This window comes from Armigeres subalbatus, chromosome 3 (genome assembly GCF_024139115.2).
Source record: "Armigeres subalbatus isolate Guangzhou_Male chromosome 3, GZ_Asu_2, whole genome shotgun sequence".
Lineage (NCBI taxonomy): Eukaryota > Metazoa > Arthropoda > Insecta > Diptera > Culicidae > Armigeres > Armigeres subalbatus.
In genome coordinates this window covers 350,316,156-350,336,836 of record NC_085141.1, presented here as the reverse complement: position 1 = coordinate 350,336,836, position 20,681 = coordinate 350,316,156, and the positions used below count along the sequence as shown (strand labels likewise).

The window sequence follows — 20,681 nt, the reverse complement described above, 5'->3', positions numbered from 1 at the left end:
GCTAAAAATAGCAACCTACTATCTCTATCCGTTAAAAAGTTATTAACGATTTACTGCAGCATGGAAAGAGACTTTGTTAAAGTTCGGAACTTAATCCCGGGGTCATGGTTATGTAAAGATACGCCTACATGTCCATACCAACCAAACGCGCGCTTTAGTAACCACTATAGCATTCATAGGAGTTGCATAAAATTGATTTTCATACTGTTTTGAGTGTTATAATGGAAACCCAACGATGGACCAGCAGTAACATGACTGACTACAAATTGTTCAGTTAGTCTGGGTGAGTACTCAAATAGATTGATGAATATGGTTTCAAAACTACCCATAGGTAGGTTCAGCTATCGTTTCATGATTTGGTGAGCTGTGCAATGTTTCACGATAACATGGAAATTAATTGTTTTCTGACCAACTTGATTTTTAACCAGCACGATCATGTGAAGTTAATCCGGCTGGATCATTTTGGTCCCGATTTATCGATGCAATCAATTTATCATTGTATTCAGTATTGGTAGGCAAAATAGTTCGTAATTAGTGTAGATTGTTCTTATTTCCAGAGATTCCGTAGATGGTAGATGCCAAATATTTCAATATGCATTATAAAATAATAATGATAATAGTAATTTGTGTAACTAGTTGCAAAAAGATGATTTAATCAGCATGGTTGTACGTTTATCCAACGAGGCTTGCCGAATGAGATAAATACTACGAGTGCTGATAAAATCGAGTTTTGCAATTAGTTGCACACACTATTAGTTGCACACATTATTACGCCATTACAATGGCGTAAAATGAGCTTCAATATGGCGTAAAATATGACAAATCGATATCAAAATGATCTAGTTGGATTTGCTTCACATGATCGTTCTTGCAAAAAATCAAGATGGTCACAAAACAACTAATTTCCATGTTATCGAGAAACATTGCACAGCTCGACAAACCATGACACGAAAACTGAACCTACTTATGGGTAGTTTTGAAACCATATTCATCAATCTATTTGAGCACTCACCCAGACTAACTGAACAATTTGTAGTCAGTCATGTTACTGCTGGTCCATCGTTGGGTTTCCATTATAACACTCAAATAAGTGTTAAAATCAATTTTATGCAACTCATTTGAATACTATAATGGTTATTAAAACACTCATTTTGTTGGTATGGAAAAGTAGGCGTTTTTTACTTAAACATGATCCAGGTATTATGATCCGAAATTTCAAAAAGTCTTTTTCCAAGCTGCAGTAAATCGTGAATAACTTTTAAACGGATAGAGATAGAAGGTTGCTATTTTTAGCAAAATATTCGTTATAAAATTCCCCATCTTTCTATGTATATCTAGTTTCGGAAGGATTATGATGGATACCCGTTTTGGATGCATTAATAAAAAAATATTGAGAAAATTCATCATTTTTGGGCATTTAAAGCATCAGTGAAAAATATATAGACCTAAAACATGCGGTATCAAAGTTTTACCATAAAGTATAGACCTTAAGTTAAATGTAAAAAATATAAAATGGATGGGTTTCATCGAATTTCTTTCCGATATACCGGTATTTTCGATGTTACCTATAAAAATGCACTTTTTTCATAAAACGCGTCGGGGCCACCCCTAAACGTCATTTCCCAGAGTTGTCGTAGAACAATTTTTCTTTTGTTTTACCCTAAGCTTTCATTTGAAGGTTGAGCCCCCAAAATCCCAGACTTTGTCCAATTTTGGGACACCCTAGTGGCCATTCAAGTAGTGAGGATTTGCTCTTTACCTTTATTGAAACTGCCTTTGTCGACGTGGAGATGGATAAATAAAAATAAATCAAATATTTTCTAGAAATAATGTTTAATTTTTTTTGGAAATTGTTTTGAAACTTCAAAGAAATTTCTTCTGAATTCTCAAAGAATGTTCTGCTTAATATTGAAAGGAAAATTTAATTATTCTGCGTTTTTGAAGGATTTTTTATTTCCCAGAAGAAATTCTTTCTAATTTTCAAAGAAAAATCTTCGGTATTTTCCAAAATAGCTAATTATGGATTTATTTGAATTTCAAAGGGAAATTCGTTTTAACTTCTACATGAGATTCTTGCCAATTATCATGTGAAATCTTCGGAATTCATCTGGAATATAGAGAATTCCAATGGTTCTTTTTTTAAAATTCTGTCCAAATAAAAAACAACTTTTCAGGGTTTTATGGAAAGTTTCAGGTGCTGTTTTGTAGAGCATATCCGCAAGTTTTTGCAGAAATTCAGAATTACAGAAAACCCCTTCAAATTGTTTTCAGAAAATCAGAAGCCATTTGGTCCAAAGCGGCTATCTCGTATTAATTACTGTTCAGTGATTGATTATAGTCATAGTCGTAGCGTCCTTTGCGAAATCTTCATTAAACGGCCTTATTTTTTACCAAGGCAAACAAAATATGCAATTGGTACTTCAAACATTTGAACCTTGTCAGACATCAGTGAGAATGAGACATTGAATGAAAGAATGTTAGAGAAGATCAAGGAACTGACGTACTATAAAGTACACAAGGAAGAAGGAGGGATTAAAAAGCATGACAAAACATATAAAAATATTAGATGAAGCATATAAAAATATCAAACGTAACCATGAGGGGAAGGGTTCAAAATCACCTTCTTTCGTTATTTGTTTATTCGATATGTGATTCGATCTAAAACTCATTTCTGAAGTGGGTCGGTCGATGGTCGTAATCGCTTGTGGATATATTTGGATACAGAAAACTTCAGGTTTGAAGCGGAAATTTGAAGCCTCCACTGGACATACTTGGGTCAATGGAATTTAACTCTAGTTCAAGAAAACCCCATTTCAAGAATGAATTGGTAGATGGTTGAAATCGCCATTGGACCTATTCCGATTAAGTATTTCAAAAAGTCAATTTTGGTCGGGATGCGTTGGGAATCGTCATCGGAAGTAGTAAAATAAAATAAAAAACCCACTAAGAACCAATTTGAATTGGATTACCAATTCCAAAAAAGAAGAAAAATCAATAGTGGACACTGATTGCCATTAGAGGATTTTTTCTTCAACCAAGTAATTTCCTACTTACAATATAAATAACGAAGCAAAAATTAAGTTATAGAAATCCCTCGATGCAGACTCGTATTTCTGAAAACTTTTATATGGGTGCCATAGTTTCAACCATTTTTTACTTTTCCAGGACAAGTCAAATTAATTTTTTTACTGCCAATCAAGCATTCATCAAGTTTCCTGCTCCTTTCATGCTCCAGCCCGTCGCTCCCGCCAACGTCACCTCTTCCAGGCTATCCGACACTCCACAATGTTTAGACAAATTTAACTGCTTGAACGTTGATTCAACCTCCTCAACGACATTGATTGGTTCGATTTAATTGTAGCAGAACGAAACTCAAAACTAGATTAAGGCACATCTTTAGTTAGCATATAAGTTTTAAACCAGTCTGTACAGTTAATACTGAAGATGAAGATAAATAAATGAGATAATCCTGCGAACAAATGGCACTTGAAACTTCGTGTTAGCGGGGTTTATTTCATAATTGTGTTATTTTAATTCCAAAGTCTACTTTCCATTTAAGTAGTAACAACCATGCGTTCACCATTAATTCTCATCTAACCGAATAATTGTGTACAGCTATTTTTGCGTTTTGTTCCAGGCCCATTTTCAATTTTTATTTTTCAAGTATGAAATCATTGTGAAATGTAGCTAGTGGTTTAAGACCCGGTTATTTCAATAAAACTTCAGATGATTGGGCTACAAGATATTCTAATAAAATTCACCTTTGCTGCGTATTTTTTATGAACAAAGTATCATAGTTGAGTCGAAAAGGTGTTTGTGTTGTTTTGCAGAACTCCGACCGCTTACAATATCCACATGCAAGTATGTAATATCTACACGTCGCAGAATTGGTTCATTCACATGTTCCTGAAATTGCAGAAAGTCACGCCCGAAAGCATCCCTTGATCGTTTTGGGAACCTCCTCATGCTACAGACGCCTATCAACATCTCGATCAGTACACTGGATTCTGTTTTAACACGATTTACATTTTCTCAATTTGCCACTCATCCTAAATGTTTAACGCACATTAATTTTTTGAAACATGTTTCGAAGAGTTTGGTGATAAATTGAAGTCACACGATCGAAAATACGAGCGAAAAAAAATCGTGTAAAAACAAAATCCTGTGTACTGTAATTTCTTATTTTCAATGAGAGATGTCACGCGATGTTTACATTTCTGCTCCTTTCAACATCTACAGAAACGCGAAGGATGAATGGCATGCTACAAAAATCTCAAAAAATATTTATCCCGTGACATGGCATGAAAGTGTGCAATAGGTATCTGCTTTATTTTTGTGTTTATTATCGGTGAATTGAAGGAATATGATTCATTTATCGACTAGTCACTATTCTTCGTATATATTTGTTAAAATAATTTAGAAATGTTAATTTTAATATGAAGCACAACATCCTTTCGTGACTGCCTTTCATGCGAAATTGATCAAAGAACCTACGATTCTTTCATTTGGTCGCCTGAAATAGAAAAAGGCGCTTTACTCTCTGCCTTATGACGATCACGACCTTTTCCAGTACTGATCTCGATATTGAAATAGGTAGAGATTGAGGAAAATTGAAATGCTTACTAGACCAAAAAAGCTCGTTGCTATAAAAAACGACAACAACACTAATGTAATTTTTTGTTGTTGATATGTTTGTTATTGTCCAAATATGGTCTAGTAGCCTAGAAATTTGAACTTATCGACATAAGGAGAGTGAATCCAAAGCAAAATATGATCAGAACACATCGAGATAGGGAGGTTATCAAGTTGTAGAAGGCCCAAATGTATGTAGATTAAAGGAACCGTGGAAACTATCGATATAGGGAGAGATTTCGGGATACAGAACACCGAGATACAGAGAGTCGACTGTAATTGCAGAATCTATTCGCGAGTTGAGTCATGACAAAGAATACTTCAACCCTTTGTCTATTTATATAGAGTATACATAGATTATGTCACTCACTGCTGAAAAATATGATTTTACTGGTAAGGTAACGATTGAAATTTCAAAACCTTGTATTATTTCAGTTTTCTGTCCTTGTTCGAAAATCGGCCTCACTGGAATTATATAGCCAGATTGAGGCTTTAGTGGATCACCACGTATCGCTTGGACGGACTTTTGCGAATCCGGTGCATGCAATTTATGGCAAATTGCCTCAATCAATCTCTATAGTCTTGATCGAGTTCCGAAAGGCCACGTGTTGATTATGTACTGGGTATTATTGATATAACTATGATTGGTTACTCCATAGCTAATTGCTTAAGAGCCAAGAGTTACACATCGGGACCTCTTAGCAATTCCCAAGCGATTATTGGTGGAATAGTGTTAGGCACGTGCGATTGTGCTGCTGAGCAACACTCGGTCTACTTCCAGTACTTCACCAAGGCTGCAAGGCTATGTTTTCGAGCTGCCTTATCCTTTTTCTTTTTCTCTTATTCATTGCTCATTGATTGGCGGAAGATAATCACTTCACTATAGCCTGGCGAATACAAATCGATCAACACAAGCATCACGCTAAGATTTTCGAATAATCCCTTTTAATTAAACAAATATCATTAAAACATGAAGAAAAAAAAAACTTACTTGTGAACATTTCAATAGTTTATTCATTTTACTCCCGATTGGATTTAAATACTTTCTAACCTTTTCAACCACTTGCTGACGTCATGCTCAATTGGATTCCAAAAATGGTAATCAGAATTCTATAAAAGTAACCTATTCGAGGCAAATAAAAAAAAATCTATATAAGTTAGCAGAAATAAACCTTTGTCGCCCTAAACCAGCCGATCCTGATTGTCAACGATTTAGTCAGCGCAGACGTGGTATTTTTGATGAAGGCGCAGGAACACGATTGAGTAATCTGATTCGGGTAGATGTCACGTTTACAGTCAATGCAAGTTCAGCAGTATAAAATTGCATTTATTGAGGTTTGTGTTTCTGGGTGTACGTACATTTAATGTAATATTCCAATGTGTGGCCTTCTAGACCATTTTATTCACTACAAACATTTTTGACCATGGGGCAGCAGGGACTATGTCCAAGGGCTTGACGATCCCTCCCCAGGCCATCTGCGAGTTGTGGCGCCTGCCTAGGATGTGGTGGGGTTTGACAGTGGGCCCTGTTAAACCTCTATAAAAAGCTGCATGTATCCGCAAGTAGGCTCCGCCAAAGCGACCGTGTGCCGCTAAAAGCGCACAAGCCCAAGTCCTGGTGTTAGGTAGGACGCTAAACAGCCCTGACACGACGGCCCTCCGACGAGACAGGAGGTTTGCGCAGGCCCAATAAGCCGCCTGGAAAACCAATAATTACGAACAATATAAGAGATAATGCGACTCGATATAATCGGCAAAGACCTAGGCGACGAATAAAGGATCACGATTGGAAGCTTGGAACATGGAACTGCAAATCGCTAGGTTTCGCAGGTTGCGACAGGATGATCTACGATGAATTACATCCCCGCAACTTCGACGTCGTGGCGCTGCAGGAGATTTGCTGGACAGGACAGAAAGTGTGGAAAAGCGGGCATCGAGCGGCTACCTTCTACCAAAGCTGTGGCACCACCAACGAGCTGAGAACCGGCTTCATAGTGCTGGGTAAGATGCGCCAACGCGTGATTGGGTGGCAGCCAATCAACGCAAGGATGTGCAAGCTGAGGATTAAAGGCCGTTTCTTCAACTATAGCATCATCAACGTGCACTGCCCACACGAAGGGAGACCCGACGATGAGAAAGAAGCGTTCTATGCACAGCTGGAGCAGACATACGATGGATGCCAACTGCGGGACGTCAAAATCACACAGGTAGGAAGGGAGGAAATGTATAGACCGGTCATCGGACCGGATAGTCTGCACACTTTATCGAATGACAACGGACAACGATGCATAAACTTCGCAGCCTCCCGCGGAATGGTAGTCCGAAGCACCTTCTTTCCCCGCAAAAATATCCACAAGGCCACATGGAGATCACCTAACCAAGAAACGGAAAACCAAATCGACCACTTTCTAATCGACGGTAAATTCTTCTCCGACATCACGAACGTCTGCACTTACCGCAGTGCGAATATTGAATCCGACCACTACCTCGTTGCAGTATGCCTGCGCTCAAAACTCTCGACGGTGTACAACACGCGTCGAAGTCGGACGCCGCGGCTTAACATTGGGCGGCTACAAGACGGTAGACTAGCCCAAGAATACGCGCAGCAGCTGGAAGTGGCACTTCCAACGGAAGAGCAGCTAGGCGCAGCGTCTCTTGAAGATGGCTGGAGAGATATTCGATCCGCCATTGGTAGCACCGCAACCGCTGCACTAGGCACGGTGCCCCCGGATCAGAGAAACGACTGGTATGACGGCGAATTTGAGCAGTTAGTGGAAGAGAAGAATGCAGCATGGGCGAGATTGCTGCAACACCGCACGAGGGCGAACGAGGCACGATATAAACAGGCGCGGAACGGACAAAACTCGATTTTCCGGAGGAAAAAGCGGCAGCAGAAAGATCGAGACCGTGAAGAGACGGAGCAACTGTACAGCGCTAATAGCACACGAAAGTTCTATGAGAAGTTGAACCGTTCACGTAAGGGCCACGTGCCACAGCCTGATATGTGTAAGGACATAAACGGTAACCTTCTTACGAACGAGCGTGAGGTGATCCAAAGGTGGCGGCAGCACTACGAAGAGCACCTGAATGGAGATGTGGCAGAGGAACATGGCGGTATGGTGATGGACCTGGGGGAACGCGCGCAGGACATAATTCTACCGGCTCTGGATCTCCAGGAAATCCAGGAGGAGATTGGTTGGCTGAAGAACAACAAAGCTCCTGGGGTTGACCAACTACCAGGAGAGCTATTTAAACACGGTGGTGAGGCACTGGCTAGAGCGCTGCACTGGGTCATTACCAAGATTTGGGAGGAGGAAGTTTTGCCGCAGGAGTGGATGGAAGGTGTCGTGTGTCCCATCTACAAAAAGGGCGATAAGCTGGATTGTAGCAACTACCGCGCAATCGCATTGCTGAACGCCGCCTACAAGGTACTCTCCCAAATTTTATGCCGTCGACTAGCACAAACTGCAAGGGAGTTCGTGGGGCAGTACCAGGCGGGTTTTATGGTCGAACGCTCCACCACGGACCAGGTGTTCGCCATTCGCCAAGTACTGCAGAAAAGCCGCCAATACAACGTGCCCACACATAATCTATTCATCGACTTCAAAGCCGCATATGATACAATCGATCGGGACCAGCTATGGCAGCTAATGCACGAACACGGTTTTCCGGATAAACTGACACGATTGATCAAAGCGACGATGGATCGGGTGATGTGCGTAGTTCGAGTTTCAGGGGCATTCTCGAGTCCCTTCGAAACCCGCAGAGGGTTACGGCAAGGTGATGGTCTTTCGTGTTTGCTATTCAACATCGCTTTGGAGGGAGTAATACGAAGGGCAGGTATTAACACGAGTGGTACAATTTTCAATAAATCCGTCCAGCTATTTGGTTTCGCCGACGACATAGATATTATGGCACGTAACTTTGAGAAGATGGAGGAAGCCTACATCAGACTGAAGAGGGAAGCTAAGCGGATCGGACTAGTCAGCAACACGTCGAAGACGAAGTACATGATAGGCAGAGGTTCAAGAGAAGACAATGTGAGCCACCCACCGCGAGTTTGCATCGGTGGTGACGAAATCGAGGTGGTAGAAGAATTCGTGTACTTGGGCTCACTGGTGACTGCCGAAAATGACACCAGCAGAGAAATTCGGAGACGCATAGTGGCTGGAAATCGTACGTACTTTGGACTCCGCAAGACGCTCCGATCGAATAGAGTTCGCCGCCGTACCAAACTGACAATCTACAAAACGCTAATTAGACCGGTAGTCCTCTACGGACACGAGACCTGGACGATGCTCGTGGAGGACCAACGCGCACTTGGAGTTTTCGAAAGGAAAGTGCTGCGTACCATCTATGGTGGGGTGCAGATGGCGTTCGGTAAGTGGAGGAGGCGAATGAACCACGAATTGCATCAGCTGTTGGGAGAACCATCCATCGTTCACACCGCGAAAATCGGACGACTGCGATGGGCCGGGCACGTAGCCAGAATGTCGGACAGTAACCCGGTGAAAATGGTTCTCGACAACGATCCGACGGGCACAAGAAGGCGAGGTGCGCAGCGGGCAAGGTGGATCGATCAGGTGGAAAATGACTTGCGGACCCTCCGTAGACTGCGTGGTTGGCGACGTGTAGCCATGGACCGAGCCGAATGGAGAAGACTCTTATATACCGCACAGGCCACTTCGGCCTTAGTCTGAATAAATAATGATATAAGTTTTGCCGCAGAAGTGGATGGAAGGTGTCGTGTGTCCCATCTACAAAAAGGGCGATAAGCTCGACTTCAAAGCCGCATATGATACAATCGATCGGAACCAGCTATGGTAGCTAATGCACGAAAACGGATTTCCAGATAAACTGACACGGTTGATCAAAGCGACGATGGATCGGGTGATGTGCGTAGTTCGAGTTTCAGGGGCATTCTCGAGTCCCTTTGAAACCCGCAGAGGGTTACGGCAAGGTGATGGTCTTTCGTGTCTGCTATTCAACATCGCCTTGGAAGGGGTAATACGAAGAGCAGGGATTCACACGAGTGGTACAATTTTCAATAAGTCCGTCCAGCTATTTGGTTTCGCCGACGACATAGATATTATGGCACGTAACTTTGCAAAGATGGAGAAAGGCTACATCAGACGGAATAGCGAAGCCAACCGCTTAGGACTAGTCATTAACATGTCGAAGACGAAGTACATGATATGAATAGGTTCAAGTGAACACAACGTGAGCCACCCACCACGAGTTTGTATTGGTGGTGTAATCGAGGTGGTTGAAGAATTCGTGTACTTAGGCAGAGAAATTCGGAGACGCATAGTGGCTGGAAATCGTACATACTTTGGACTCCGCAAGACGCTCCGATCATTAGACCGGTAGTCCTTTACGGACACGAGACCTGGACGATGCTCGTGGAGGACCAACGCGCACTCGGAGTTTTCGAAAGGAAAGTGCTGCGTACCATCTATGGTGGGGTGCAGATGGCGGACGGTACGTGGAGGAGGCGAATGAACCACGAGTTGTGCACGTAGCCAGAATGTCGGACAGTAACCCGGTGAAAATGGTTCTCGACAACGATCCGACGGGCACAAGAAGGCGAGGTGCGCAGCGGGCAAGGTGGATCGATCAGGTGGAAGATGACTTGCGGACTCTCCGTAGACTGCGTGGTTGGCGACGTGTAGCCATGGACCGAGCCGAATGGAGAAGACTTTTATATACCGCACAGGCCACTTCGGCCTTAGTCTGAATAAATAATAATAATAATTTTTGACCATCTGTTTTAATTGGTCCCAGTATGCATTGGTGGCCTTAGGCCATTATATGCAACTCCCGGGGTGACTCCATAGGCAGAGCTATACAACCAGTGCTCTTCGAAAGATAAAAGGTGTCCATGGGGTAGCATGTAGCGAGGACCTACTCAAGTGCTATCGAGGATCCGGACTGTAGATTCAAGTTTCTCATATAACTACAGAGGTTAACTCTTCCATAGAATCTATAAAGAATGAGATATTCGCAGCTTTGTGGGTCACGCAATTTGTAACTGTTGCTTGTATTAATATCCCACACTAAAGAAAATAGACGTATGATTTTCAGTAAAACGCCTTATGAAAATTTGCCGCAAGGAATCGGTATGAATTTCAATATGTTGCCTTATAAACGGTGATTTTCATTTAAAAAAAGGTGAGTGCGGCAGACTGGATTCGAACCATGGACGTCGGGGTCGGGAGACCGGTATGTAGACCACACGCCCATCGACGCTTGAATACTGTTGGTGGAATAATCTGCGTATAAGAAGCACTGTTGGTGGAATAATCTGCCGAGAGATTCATAAAGCGCACGGTGCCCCTAGACGCGAATATTGTGGAACTTTCATGAGCCTCCATGGTTTTCGCACGAAAAAAAGCCTAGAGCATCAGAAAAAGTATACGGGGCGTTTTAAAATCTTCCACCGGTGAAATTTTGAATACGCCCTATTTTAAAATTGTATGGTTTTACACATGCTAGTTGCAAAACAGAAATATTTAATGTTTTCCTTTTCAATAGTGATTGAATCAAGTATTGTTAAAATGCCGGTAGCAATATAAAATTTTACAAATAAATGAATGCTCTTCGACATTCAAGTAATGTGTCCAGCCCACGTTGATCTGTCATACATTAAGATTGGTCGATCTATAAATCTGATGGAACAGCACTAGGGGTAGTGGAAATTTACGACAAAATTTTCAAAATTTCGCGGCAATTTCGCAGTTATTTTTTTTCGTAATAGAAAAATAATTAAAATTAATGTAGATTCTTGTTTTTAATAAAATGCAATAGCCTAGGGAAGATCTATTAACTACGTAACGCAAAAATTGGCATCTTTTAACACCCCTCCTCCCTATGTTACACTTTTTGCATGAAGAATTTAAAATTTGTGTATGGATTGTCACACTGTGTGGATCCTCCTCCTCTAACGCGTTACGTAATTTATGGATGCTCCCCTTTTTGAATAAATTCAACTTGTTACTGCCGGTTTAGGAGGCAACAGTACATTTTCTTTCTCAACCCTGAACAAATCGGCTATGACTTCCTTGCTCCCTTGCTTCCTTGCGTTATTTGCTCAAGGTCGAATGAAAGAAAATAGAATATGCTGCAAGACGATCAATGCTGGAGAACTTTTTTCTTCAATCTTCACTGGTCAATTCGATAAAAACCTATCTAGAAATTCAAATCGTTTTGTCATGAAAGTCACATTATTCCTTACAAAGTCAGTAATTATAATAAAATCAGCAAAAAAGTTATATTGTGGCCGAAATACATATAAACGAAGTCAACTGTAACAGTCTCCAGCATTTCTTGACTAGAACTCGTCCACGTTTCTTAGCATGACTGTGTGAAATTGGGTGCCATCGATCTTATTTTTCCGTAAATTCTCAAGGGATTGAAACATGAACAAAGCAACTCGCATGCAAATTCTTTTAAGATGCTACTTTATACGCTTTACTATTTTTATACGTCTCAAATTTACTGCATTTCACATTTCACGGAAATTATTGAATTTCGCCGCATACATCAAATTTCGCGGATTTCGCGGTTTCCGTGAAATCGTGAATTTTCACTACCCCAAATTATTACGATTTATTCAACGAATTTGATTGGATAATATTGTAAAAAAAGTATCATTTATAAACATAATAAAATTAAAACAGACATAATATATTCACTTTCATAATGATTCAGCAGTTGTCAAATCCTAAGCACAAAGATGTAAAATTGTATGATTATAATAAAAACAAATCACTGGTTACAAAAATCTAGCAAAAGACGCAATACTTATGTAGTCTATACATGGTAAGCTTAGTAAATTCCTTTATTTAACACTGAAAACATCTCATTTCAATCATTCTAATACTTGTCCAAAAGCAAATAATAGGGAAAATAAATTATCGTAATAATGAAGTAACCATGAAGCAGTTAAAAGCGAAAACTGACGCGTTCAGCACTGTTGTTCCATCAGATTTATAGCTCGACCAATCTTGATGTATAACAGACGTACGTGAGCTGGACACATTTGAATGTCGAAGAACATTAATTTATTTGGAATATTTCGTATTGCTACTGGCATTTTAACAAAACTTGATTCAATTACTATTGAAAAGGAAAACATATATTTCTATTTTGCAACTAACATGTATATGGGAAAACACCCGTCATTTTAAAATAGGGCGTATTCAAAATTTCACCGATGAAAGATTTTAAAACACCCCGTATTCTTTTTCTGGTGCTCTAAGCTTTCTTTTCGTAAGAAAACCACGGAGGTTCACGAAAGTTCGATAATATTCGCGTCTGGGAGCACCGTGAGGCGCCAGTTATGAATTTCGATAGTCCAATTCGCTGAGTGCAGGATCTTTACGGAATGCTTTCGGTATCGGAGAGGCGCTTGCTGTTGATAACGCCGTCGCTGAAGTAGTTATCAGCTTTCCAAAGGATCAGAAGCTCAATATCTCACAATGGCTTAAAAATAACTTCCAAGTTTTGGTCCAAAATATTGAAGTTTAGAGATTGCAAAATACCTCTGAAGGTAGATTTTTGACCTTTCAATATTAGCTTACTAGTTTATTCGTGGACGCAGTAGCGCCCGTGGCAAGTTTTTTTTTAATATAACTAATATACGGCCGATACAAATATTTAAAATCTATTTTGTCTCCCACCCTCGGATTTTTTTTTGCCAAAAAATAATATTTTGAGGGGGCAACAAAATAAAATTCGGATAATTTTGAGGATTTTTAAAACATTCTTTAACAAATCCGAGGAGTTTTTTGATTTTTTTTTTCATCCTAATATTTATTTTTTATCATCCCCCCCTCGACCTTTCGGAGACCAGTAGGACAAAAAGGTAATTAAATATTTGTAACGGCCTAATAGCATTAAAAAAATCATTTCCAACGTCTGTTCTCTGTGATTTTTTTCATCAAATGCTGTGTCTGGCTGTCTAAGGTTGTCCCTGGTTTTGTTTTCTGCATCTGATAGTAAAAAAGAAAAAGCAATTTTATGAGACAGTTCCGATCAGCTGATCTAGACTTCACCATCAATTGAGTAAACGGCTCGGCGTTTTGTTTTGGTAAATTTGCACGTCAACCATCATCATCATCATTTCGTTTCATTTTCGCAAGTGTTCGCAAGTTAATATTAGTGTTTGGTCTCCTGTCATTTCACCCGTTTCGTAAAATAGCTTATTGAAGTGTCAAATATTTTATTTTTTTTTTGTGAGAATTTCCCCGCGTGCTGCGTCTGGTAGGCTTGTCACCGGACAGACAAACAGGGCTATTATATTTATGATGAATAAATGAATGAATCGTAACTGTCAATTTTGAGCCAGGATTAAATTTGTCAAAATATTGTAGAATACTGTACCTATTTAAATGCATGACAGCTGGCAGTTTAGCATTTATTCATTCATCCAACCTTGAAAAAAAAATTCTAATTTTCTTCCGAAAATTTGGCGTAGTAGGCCATTTTATGTTTTTGCAACTAGTTGGACAAACTACTATTTTGCAATAGGGCACTGCACGGAAAAATCTCTTTCTCTTTCGTTCTTCATGAGTTTTGACGTTTACTGGCCTTGTTGTTTTCTAATTTCTTTGCAGCGAAAAAGAGACAAAGCAGTCCGTGCAGTGCCCTATAGGGCACTGCACGGACTACTTTGTCTCTTTCTCGCTGCAAAGAAATTAGAAAACAACAAGGCCAGTAAACGTCAAAATTTATGAGGAACGAAAGAGAAAGAGATGTTTCCGTGCAGTGCCCTATTCCTGATCATTACACCCGGTTTACAGTTCGTCTTTGAGTTATAAAATGGCTTACTTTTCCATACCAACGAAATGGGTGCTTTAATGATCATTATGCAACTCAAATGGGTTGTATAAATTCCATTATAGCACTCATTTGGGTGCTATAATGAAAAACCAACATCAGTACAGTGGAAACATGATATCATTTTGCTGATTTAGCTTAAGTAACAGTTCAAATAGTGTATTCTTTTCATCACGTAAATAACGAAATAGTTTGATGGACATGACACCAAAATTTTCCAGATGCAAGTTCATCTGTCGCTTCATGGTTTGTAGAGCTATGTAGTGTGGCACTGTAACATGGAATCTGATAGCTCTCTGCAGCAACATGATTTCTTCGCAAGAATGATCATGTGGATTAAATTGGACTGTAAAATTTGGTACGGATTAAACATATTAATTGTACAATTGGCAGAACCACAGAAATCAATTAGTTGGAGTCAGAATTATTCTTATCAATCTTCTACCCAAAGTAAAGTTATGCAAGTTATATTAAAAAAGTCTACCAGAAATGGAATTTCGCTCAGCAGTTTTTAAAATTTTATGAAAGGGTAAACATTTGAACTTTTTTTCAATTTATGACAACACCCAATTTTAATGGGAATACTTACATTACCACTTGAACCAAGTGGTTGTCAATCTCAGATAAACAGATAAACGGATAATCATATAAATAATAGATTTAACGTTTTTATGGTTTTGAGATACATTTTGGTGGGTAATTAAAACTCAATTGCTTGCCCTTGAATATTAATTCATTTGGGAAACATTCTTCTTTGCAAAAGAACTTTGGATTTGAAATTGTTTTTTAAAATTTTAGTTTTGCAAATCAGAAGATACTTCATTTATGTATAGACATCAAGATTTTCAGTATAGCAGGAATCGGCCTGAATTTAAAATAACTTATCGAAACCTTAAATATGGCATAAACTTCCTTCAGCATGGAATAAAAGTTCTCACTCTTCAAGAGACTGAATTCATTGAAAAATCGTGCTTTAGCTCCTATCAATATCTGTTTTAGATAATTAGTTCCATTTCAATTGAATAACTTTTTATAAGTAAAACCAGTTGTGTAAGGTTTAAGTTTGTCAAGTCGGGTTATATTCGGTTTATCATATTTGCCGTCGGCAAATATGCTCACGCATCTAAAGCTAGTCTCTTACCTTAATCGCTTCGCTTCATCGATAAACGGTCTCTTCTCGCCTTCGGTCAGCAGCTTCCACTGCGCTCCCAAGTTCTTCGATATCTCCGAGTTGTGCATTTTGGGATTGTCCTGTGCCATCTTCCGCCGCTGCCCCCGGGACCACACCATAAATGCGTTCATCGGTCGTTTGATGTGTTCAACACCGCTCCCGGGAGCTCCTCCGTTACTGCTGCTGTTGCTGCTACTGCTGCACCCACTGGAACTGCCAGGCCCATTTCGACTGCCGTCACCATTGCAGGATAGGTGCAGCTTCGACGACATGGTCATGTCCATTGTGAACTTGAAATGTTTTCTCTATCGGCGAAACAAATCACAACACCTCTCCACGTCCAAGCCGCGAATCACCGAAAACTCTTTTGTTCTATTTCGACGTTTTATTTTGTCACTTGAGCTCGACGTAGAACGATTATATCACTTTATTACGAAATTGTCCAGTTTGATATCTTTCCTGGGGCAATTCGTGTACGCTTTTGTCAAACACTGCAATCAATTCACTTCAATTATCTTTGCAACAAGACGACACTGCTATCAGAGGGCAAAAAGTGTGTGCGAAATTAGGCTGCCCCTTATCAGTACGGCTTTGTGTGTGCAGTTCAGATGCAATCGATCTAGGTCATTGTTTAACCGTTTATGTGTTATTTATTGTGTTTTTATGTTTTCATACATTGTAATATTATTCGTTTCCGAAATTTGACGTACACTCTTTTCTGAGATTGCAATCTGCTACGAGAAGCCAATCCCTCCCTTAAATCCAGTATATTCCTTTATCAGTACGCGTGAAAGCCGTTGATGTTTTCAAAAAAATAATAGTCACTGACTCAGACCCGAATATAGACTAAGATATCTTCCGTGTACGCGGTGATGTTTCCACGGTGAATTCTAAATACATAATGGTCCCGTCATAATCTGTACCACTGTTGATATTTTGATAAAAGAGCGACCGAACCAACAAAAAAAGGAAAAACAGCAAAAAACCCGAACAGAACACCCGAGATACCATCCGACCAGCTAACAAATAACACCACCAGAGAGCCAAACCTTGTGCAGAGGCACGTCCAGCCAGGATGCTGATAAGGTTGGCGAAGGGCGGTGAGTGGGGCGGGAAAACGCATTGACTCCGTTGCGAGAATAAAGAAGAAAATTCAACAGCGACGCGCCGGAACACTGAAGCAAACACATTCCCACCGTAATGCACAACAACCTACACGAACAAAAAACCGCTGCTCACAGTTTTCCTCTGATGTCGAGAGAAAGGAAAGAAAAACACAAAACAGTCGCCGTCGTCAGTGATATCCTTTTTTCCACGCGCGAGCTCGCGCAACCATCAGACATGCGTGGAAAAGAGAACGAAGATGAGAACAGACGGACTCTTTTGCACCCACGTGGTGTGGATGGGAATTGCGCGCCTTCGTATACGGCTGCAACAATGTTGTCGGAGTTCATGAGCTCTAGGCTCACGGCCGGCACCGCGCGGTTCGAAGAGGAGATTCTCTGAGCAGCAAGGTCTGAATGAAGAGAATGCACATGTGCGTTGGAAGCGTGGTAATTGATTGTGTTTGCCAGAGCATGCTTCTTGATCAACGTGTGTTTTCTATCAGTCGACAGTTGGTAGTCAGTTGGTGGTAAGCTTGATTGTCAACTTGAATAAAATACTGTAATATGCACTCAGAGTTATTCAACTTCTATAATGATATTTACATTTTTAACAAAAACTGGTAATGAACTGATGCAATCCAACTAGCAGTAATGGTGCCTTTCTCGTAATTCAAGTGCATTGAAAAGGTAAGAAAAAACATTCTGCATCCAGATATGGTAACATCGTAGCGTTGCACAATTGCCGAGTGTATCGTGGAACATCATCTTTATCGGCCTTCCGCTGATCTGCTTTTGCTTCTACTTTTTTACGACTTTTTTACACAAATGTCCCATCTAGTCCATTAATATCCACTGTGGGTTAGGTAATTGACAATATTGACATTATTGTACGCTTGATACAGCCTCAATGGTGCCTTCCTTTTTTGACGGTGGATGGGTTCGATTTCCAGTGAGCTCTAGGAAATTATCGGTTTGAATTTATCTCGCCTTTACCAAGCATAAAAGTATTTATTTATTTTTTTATTTATTTCATCTGGCGTAATGATCAGCCGTTAGCAAGGATCCAAAATAGATGTATTCTTCGACCGCCTCGAAGGTATCCCTGTTTATCGTAACTCTGCTTCCCAGGCGCGCCCTGTCGCGCTCGGTTCCGCCCACTAACATGAACTTTGATGCTGCACGTTTCAGGCGGGTGCACAGCTCTGCCACCTTTTCAATTATTCGGCCATCAATGTCCATGTCATCCGAGAAACAAATAAATTGACTGGATCTGCTGTAAATCGTATCCCGGCTGTTACACCCAACACCTTCTAGCGCAATGTTGAACAACAGGCACGAAAGTCCATCACCTTGTCTTAGTCCCCGGCGCGATTCGAACGAACTGGAGTGTTCGCCCGAAATCTTCACACAGTTTTGCACACCATCCACCGTTGCTTTGATCAGTCTGGTAAGCTTCAGACCGCATCGTGCTTTCGTGCTGTGTGGTTCTTTCTCTTTGCGGAAGGAAGTTTTTAATACTACCCGAAGCTATTTTAATTTCAACGGTGCTTCTTAGCGCTATTTGTACCCACTGATCCCGTTACGATCTTTGCAAGGACCCGTGCCTTCGTTTTACGTTGGACCCGTTTGCGGAAGTAAAATTCCGACAAGCGGTGGTAATCCTGCAGGGACACCGTTCTGGGAAAAAACCTCTTAGAAGGTCACGTCTCCACGCTCAGCAATGAGTATTAACAAAAACAAGAGGAAGGGGGAGTCTCTGAATTCTCCACTTCCTTCAAAGAAACAAGGTTTCAAGACCGTCCTGCCAAAGCGCGGAAAAATAGAAGGAAGCTGGAGACTTCAGATATTCCTTCTAAATCTAATGTTGACATTGTTTCTTCTCCTATCGAACTGAGCAATCAGTTCGATTTGATTAATGATGAAATTGAGCAAATCGAATCTACCTTTAGCCCAGGTGATTCGATTCATGCGAAGAAACAAAGGATTCCGCCAATTGTGGTATCTGTTGCCGAGTTTTCTGGCTTTCGGAATGAAATCTTGAGTAACCTTCTGGGGATCAAGGTTTCATTTCAGATTGCTAGGAAGGGTGACTGCCGCGTTTTGCCGGGATCCTTTGACGATCGCAAACGTCTTCTTCACTATTTAACTGAGAAGCGCCATAAATTCTTCACATACGATGACAAAACTGAGCGATTGTTCAAAGTCGTCTTTAAAGGTCTCCCCAGTGATGACAAATCACTGGATGAGATTAAAATTGAAATTTCTCAATTACTTGGATTTTCACCAGTCCAAGTAATTAAGATGAAAAGAAATCCCACTCTGGTACTTCCCAGAGGGCATTTCTCAAGAATTTTATTTAGTTCATTTTAACAAAAGTGAACTAAATAATATGAAAAGTTTGGAAAAGGCCTGTATTATGTCCCATGTCCGTGTTACCTGGGAACGTTTCCGCAGGCCTGGGGGAAATTTCCGAAACCCCACCCAGTGCCGTAAGTGCCAAAAATGGGGTCATGGAACCAAACATTGTCACATGGATGCTAAATGCATGATTTGTGGTGGAACCTCTCACGCCAAGGACGCATGTCCTGTGAGAGAAGATTCCAATAAATTTAAATGTGCAAATTGTGGGGGCAATCATAAATCCAATTTCTGGGAATGCCCTTCACGCAAAAAAGTTATGAATTCCCGTGCAAAATTGATGACGGGAAATTCCAATCGGATCCCAGATTCGACGGGTAGAAATTTTTCAAACGCTCAAATTTCGAAACCAGTTACCGGTCGAGCAATTCATACCCACCACAATTCACAAACAAATTTTGCCGCTCGTCAACGGGTAGCAAGCACTTCAGTAAATTCCAATTTTTCGAATGTAGGGGGAAAGACGGTTTTGGCAGGTTTTGTTCTATTATTGGCAGGGGGTTTTTGTCGACCAAATTTTATGAAATTTGGCCACAATATTCTTTGTTATGCAAAGAATGTTTAGGCCAAATTTGAGCCTAGTCAGTCATGTTGCCGATTCAGGTAGCATGACTGCTTCCGATTTTGATTTTTTAACTGAACAATTGCATCACATGATTGATGCAATGTTCAAAGCAAATACCATTCCTGAAGCTGTTCAGGTTGGTATAATGTACACACAAAAAATTGTTATCGGACTCCGTTTTAATGGATCTAAATAATTGTGTGAAAGTTCTAAATTGGAATGCCCGCTCTTTAAAGGGTAAGGAAGATGAATTATTCAACTTCCTAACAGTTCATAATGTGCATATTGCCATTATAACAGAAACTTATTTAAAGCCCAAACTCTCCATTAAAAGAGATCCAAATTATTTTATCTACAGAAATGATCGTCTTGACAGCGCCTGTGGTGGGGTCGCCATTTTCATTAATAGACGTATCAAACATAAATTATTTTCTTCGTTTGAAACCAAAGTTTTTGAAACCTTGGGAGTTTCTGTTGAAACAAATTTTGGTCAATTTTCCTTCATTGCAGCCTATTTGCCTTTTCAATGCAATGGGCAGCAAAAGAATTTGTTGAAAGCTGATCTTCAATTTCTGACTCGCAACAAATCAAAATTCTTCGTAATTGGTGACTTCAATGCCAAACACCGTTCATGGAATAATGTTCAAAGCAATTCCAATGATAAAATTTTATTTGAAGATTGTTCTGCGGTATATTATACTATTCAATATCCCAATGGCCCTGCTTGTTTTTCTTCCAGTCGAAATCCTTCTACAATTGATTTAGTTTTAACGGATTCAAGTCAGCTGTGTGGCCAATTGGTAACTCATGCTGACTTTGACTCTGATCACCTTCCTGTGACGTTTGAAATTTCACAAGAAGCCATTTATAATCCAATCAGCTCTACTTTTAATTATCATAGGGCTGATTGGGATTTATATCAAAACGTATATCGATAGGAATTTTGATG

At 40.3% G+C, this 20,681-nt stretch overlaps 1 protein-coding gene across 1 annotated transcript in view; it reads right to left on the bottom strand.

Moving 5' to 3' along the window:
• The window catches only part of LOC134226034 (transcription factor SOX-3-like), a 55,707-nt gene extending 39,051 nt beyond the window's left edge, over window positions 1-16,656 (bottom strand). The window contains exon 1 of the mRNA XM_062706549.1: window positions 15,614-16,656. Coding sequence (XP_062562533.1) covers window positions 15,614-15,927 — 314 coding nt within the window. The 5' untranslated portion in view covers window positions 15,928-16,656. The remainder of the gene's footprint in view (window positions 1-15,613) is intronic.
• Window positions 16,657-20,681: the final 4,025 nt, after the last annotated feature.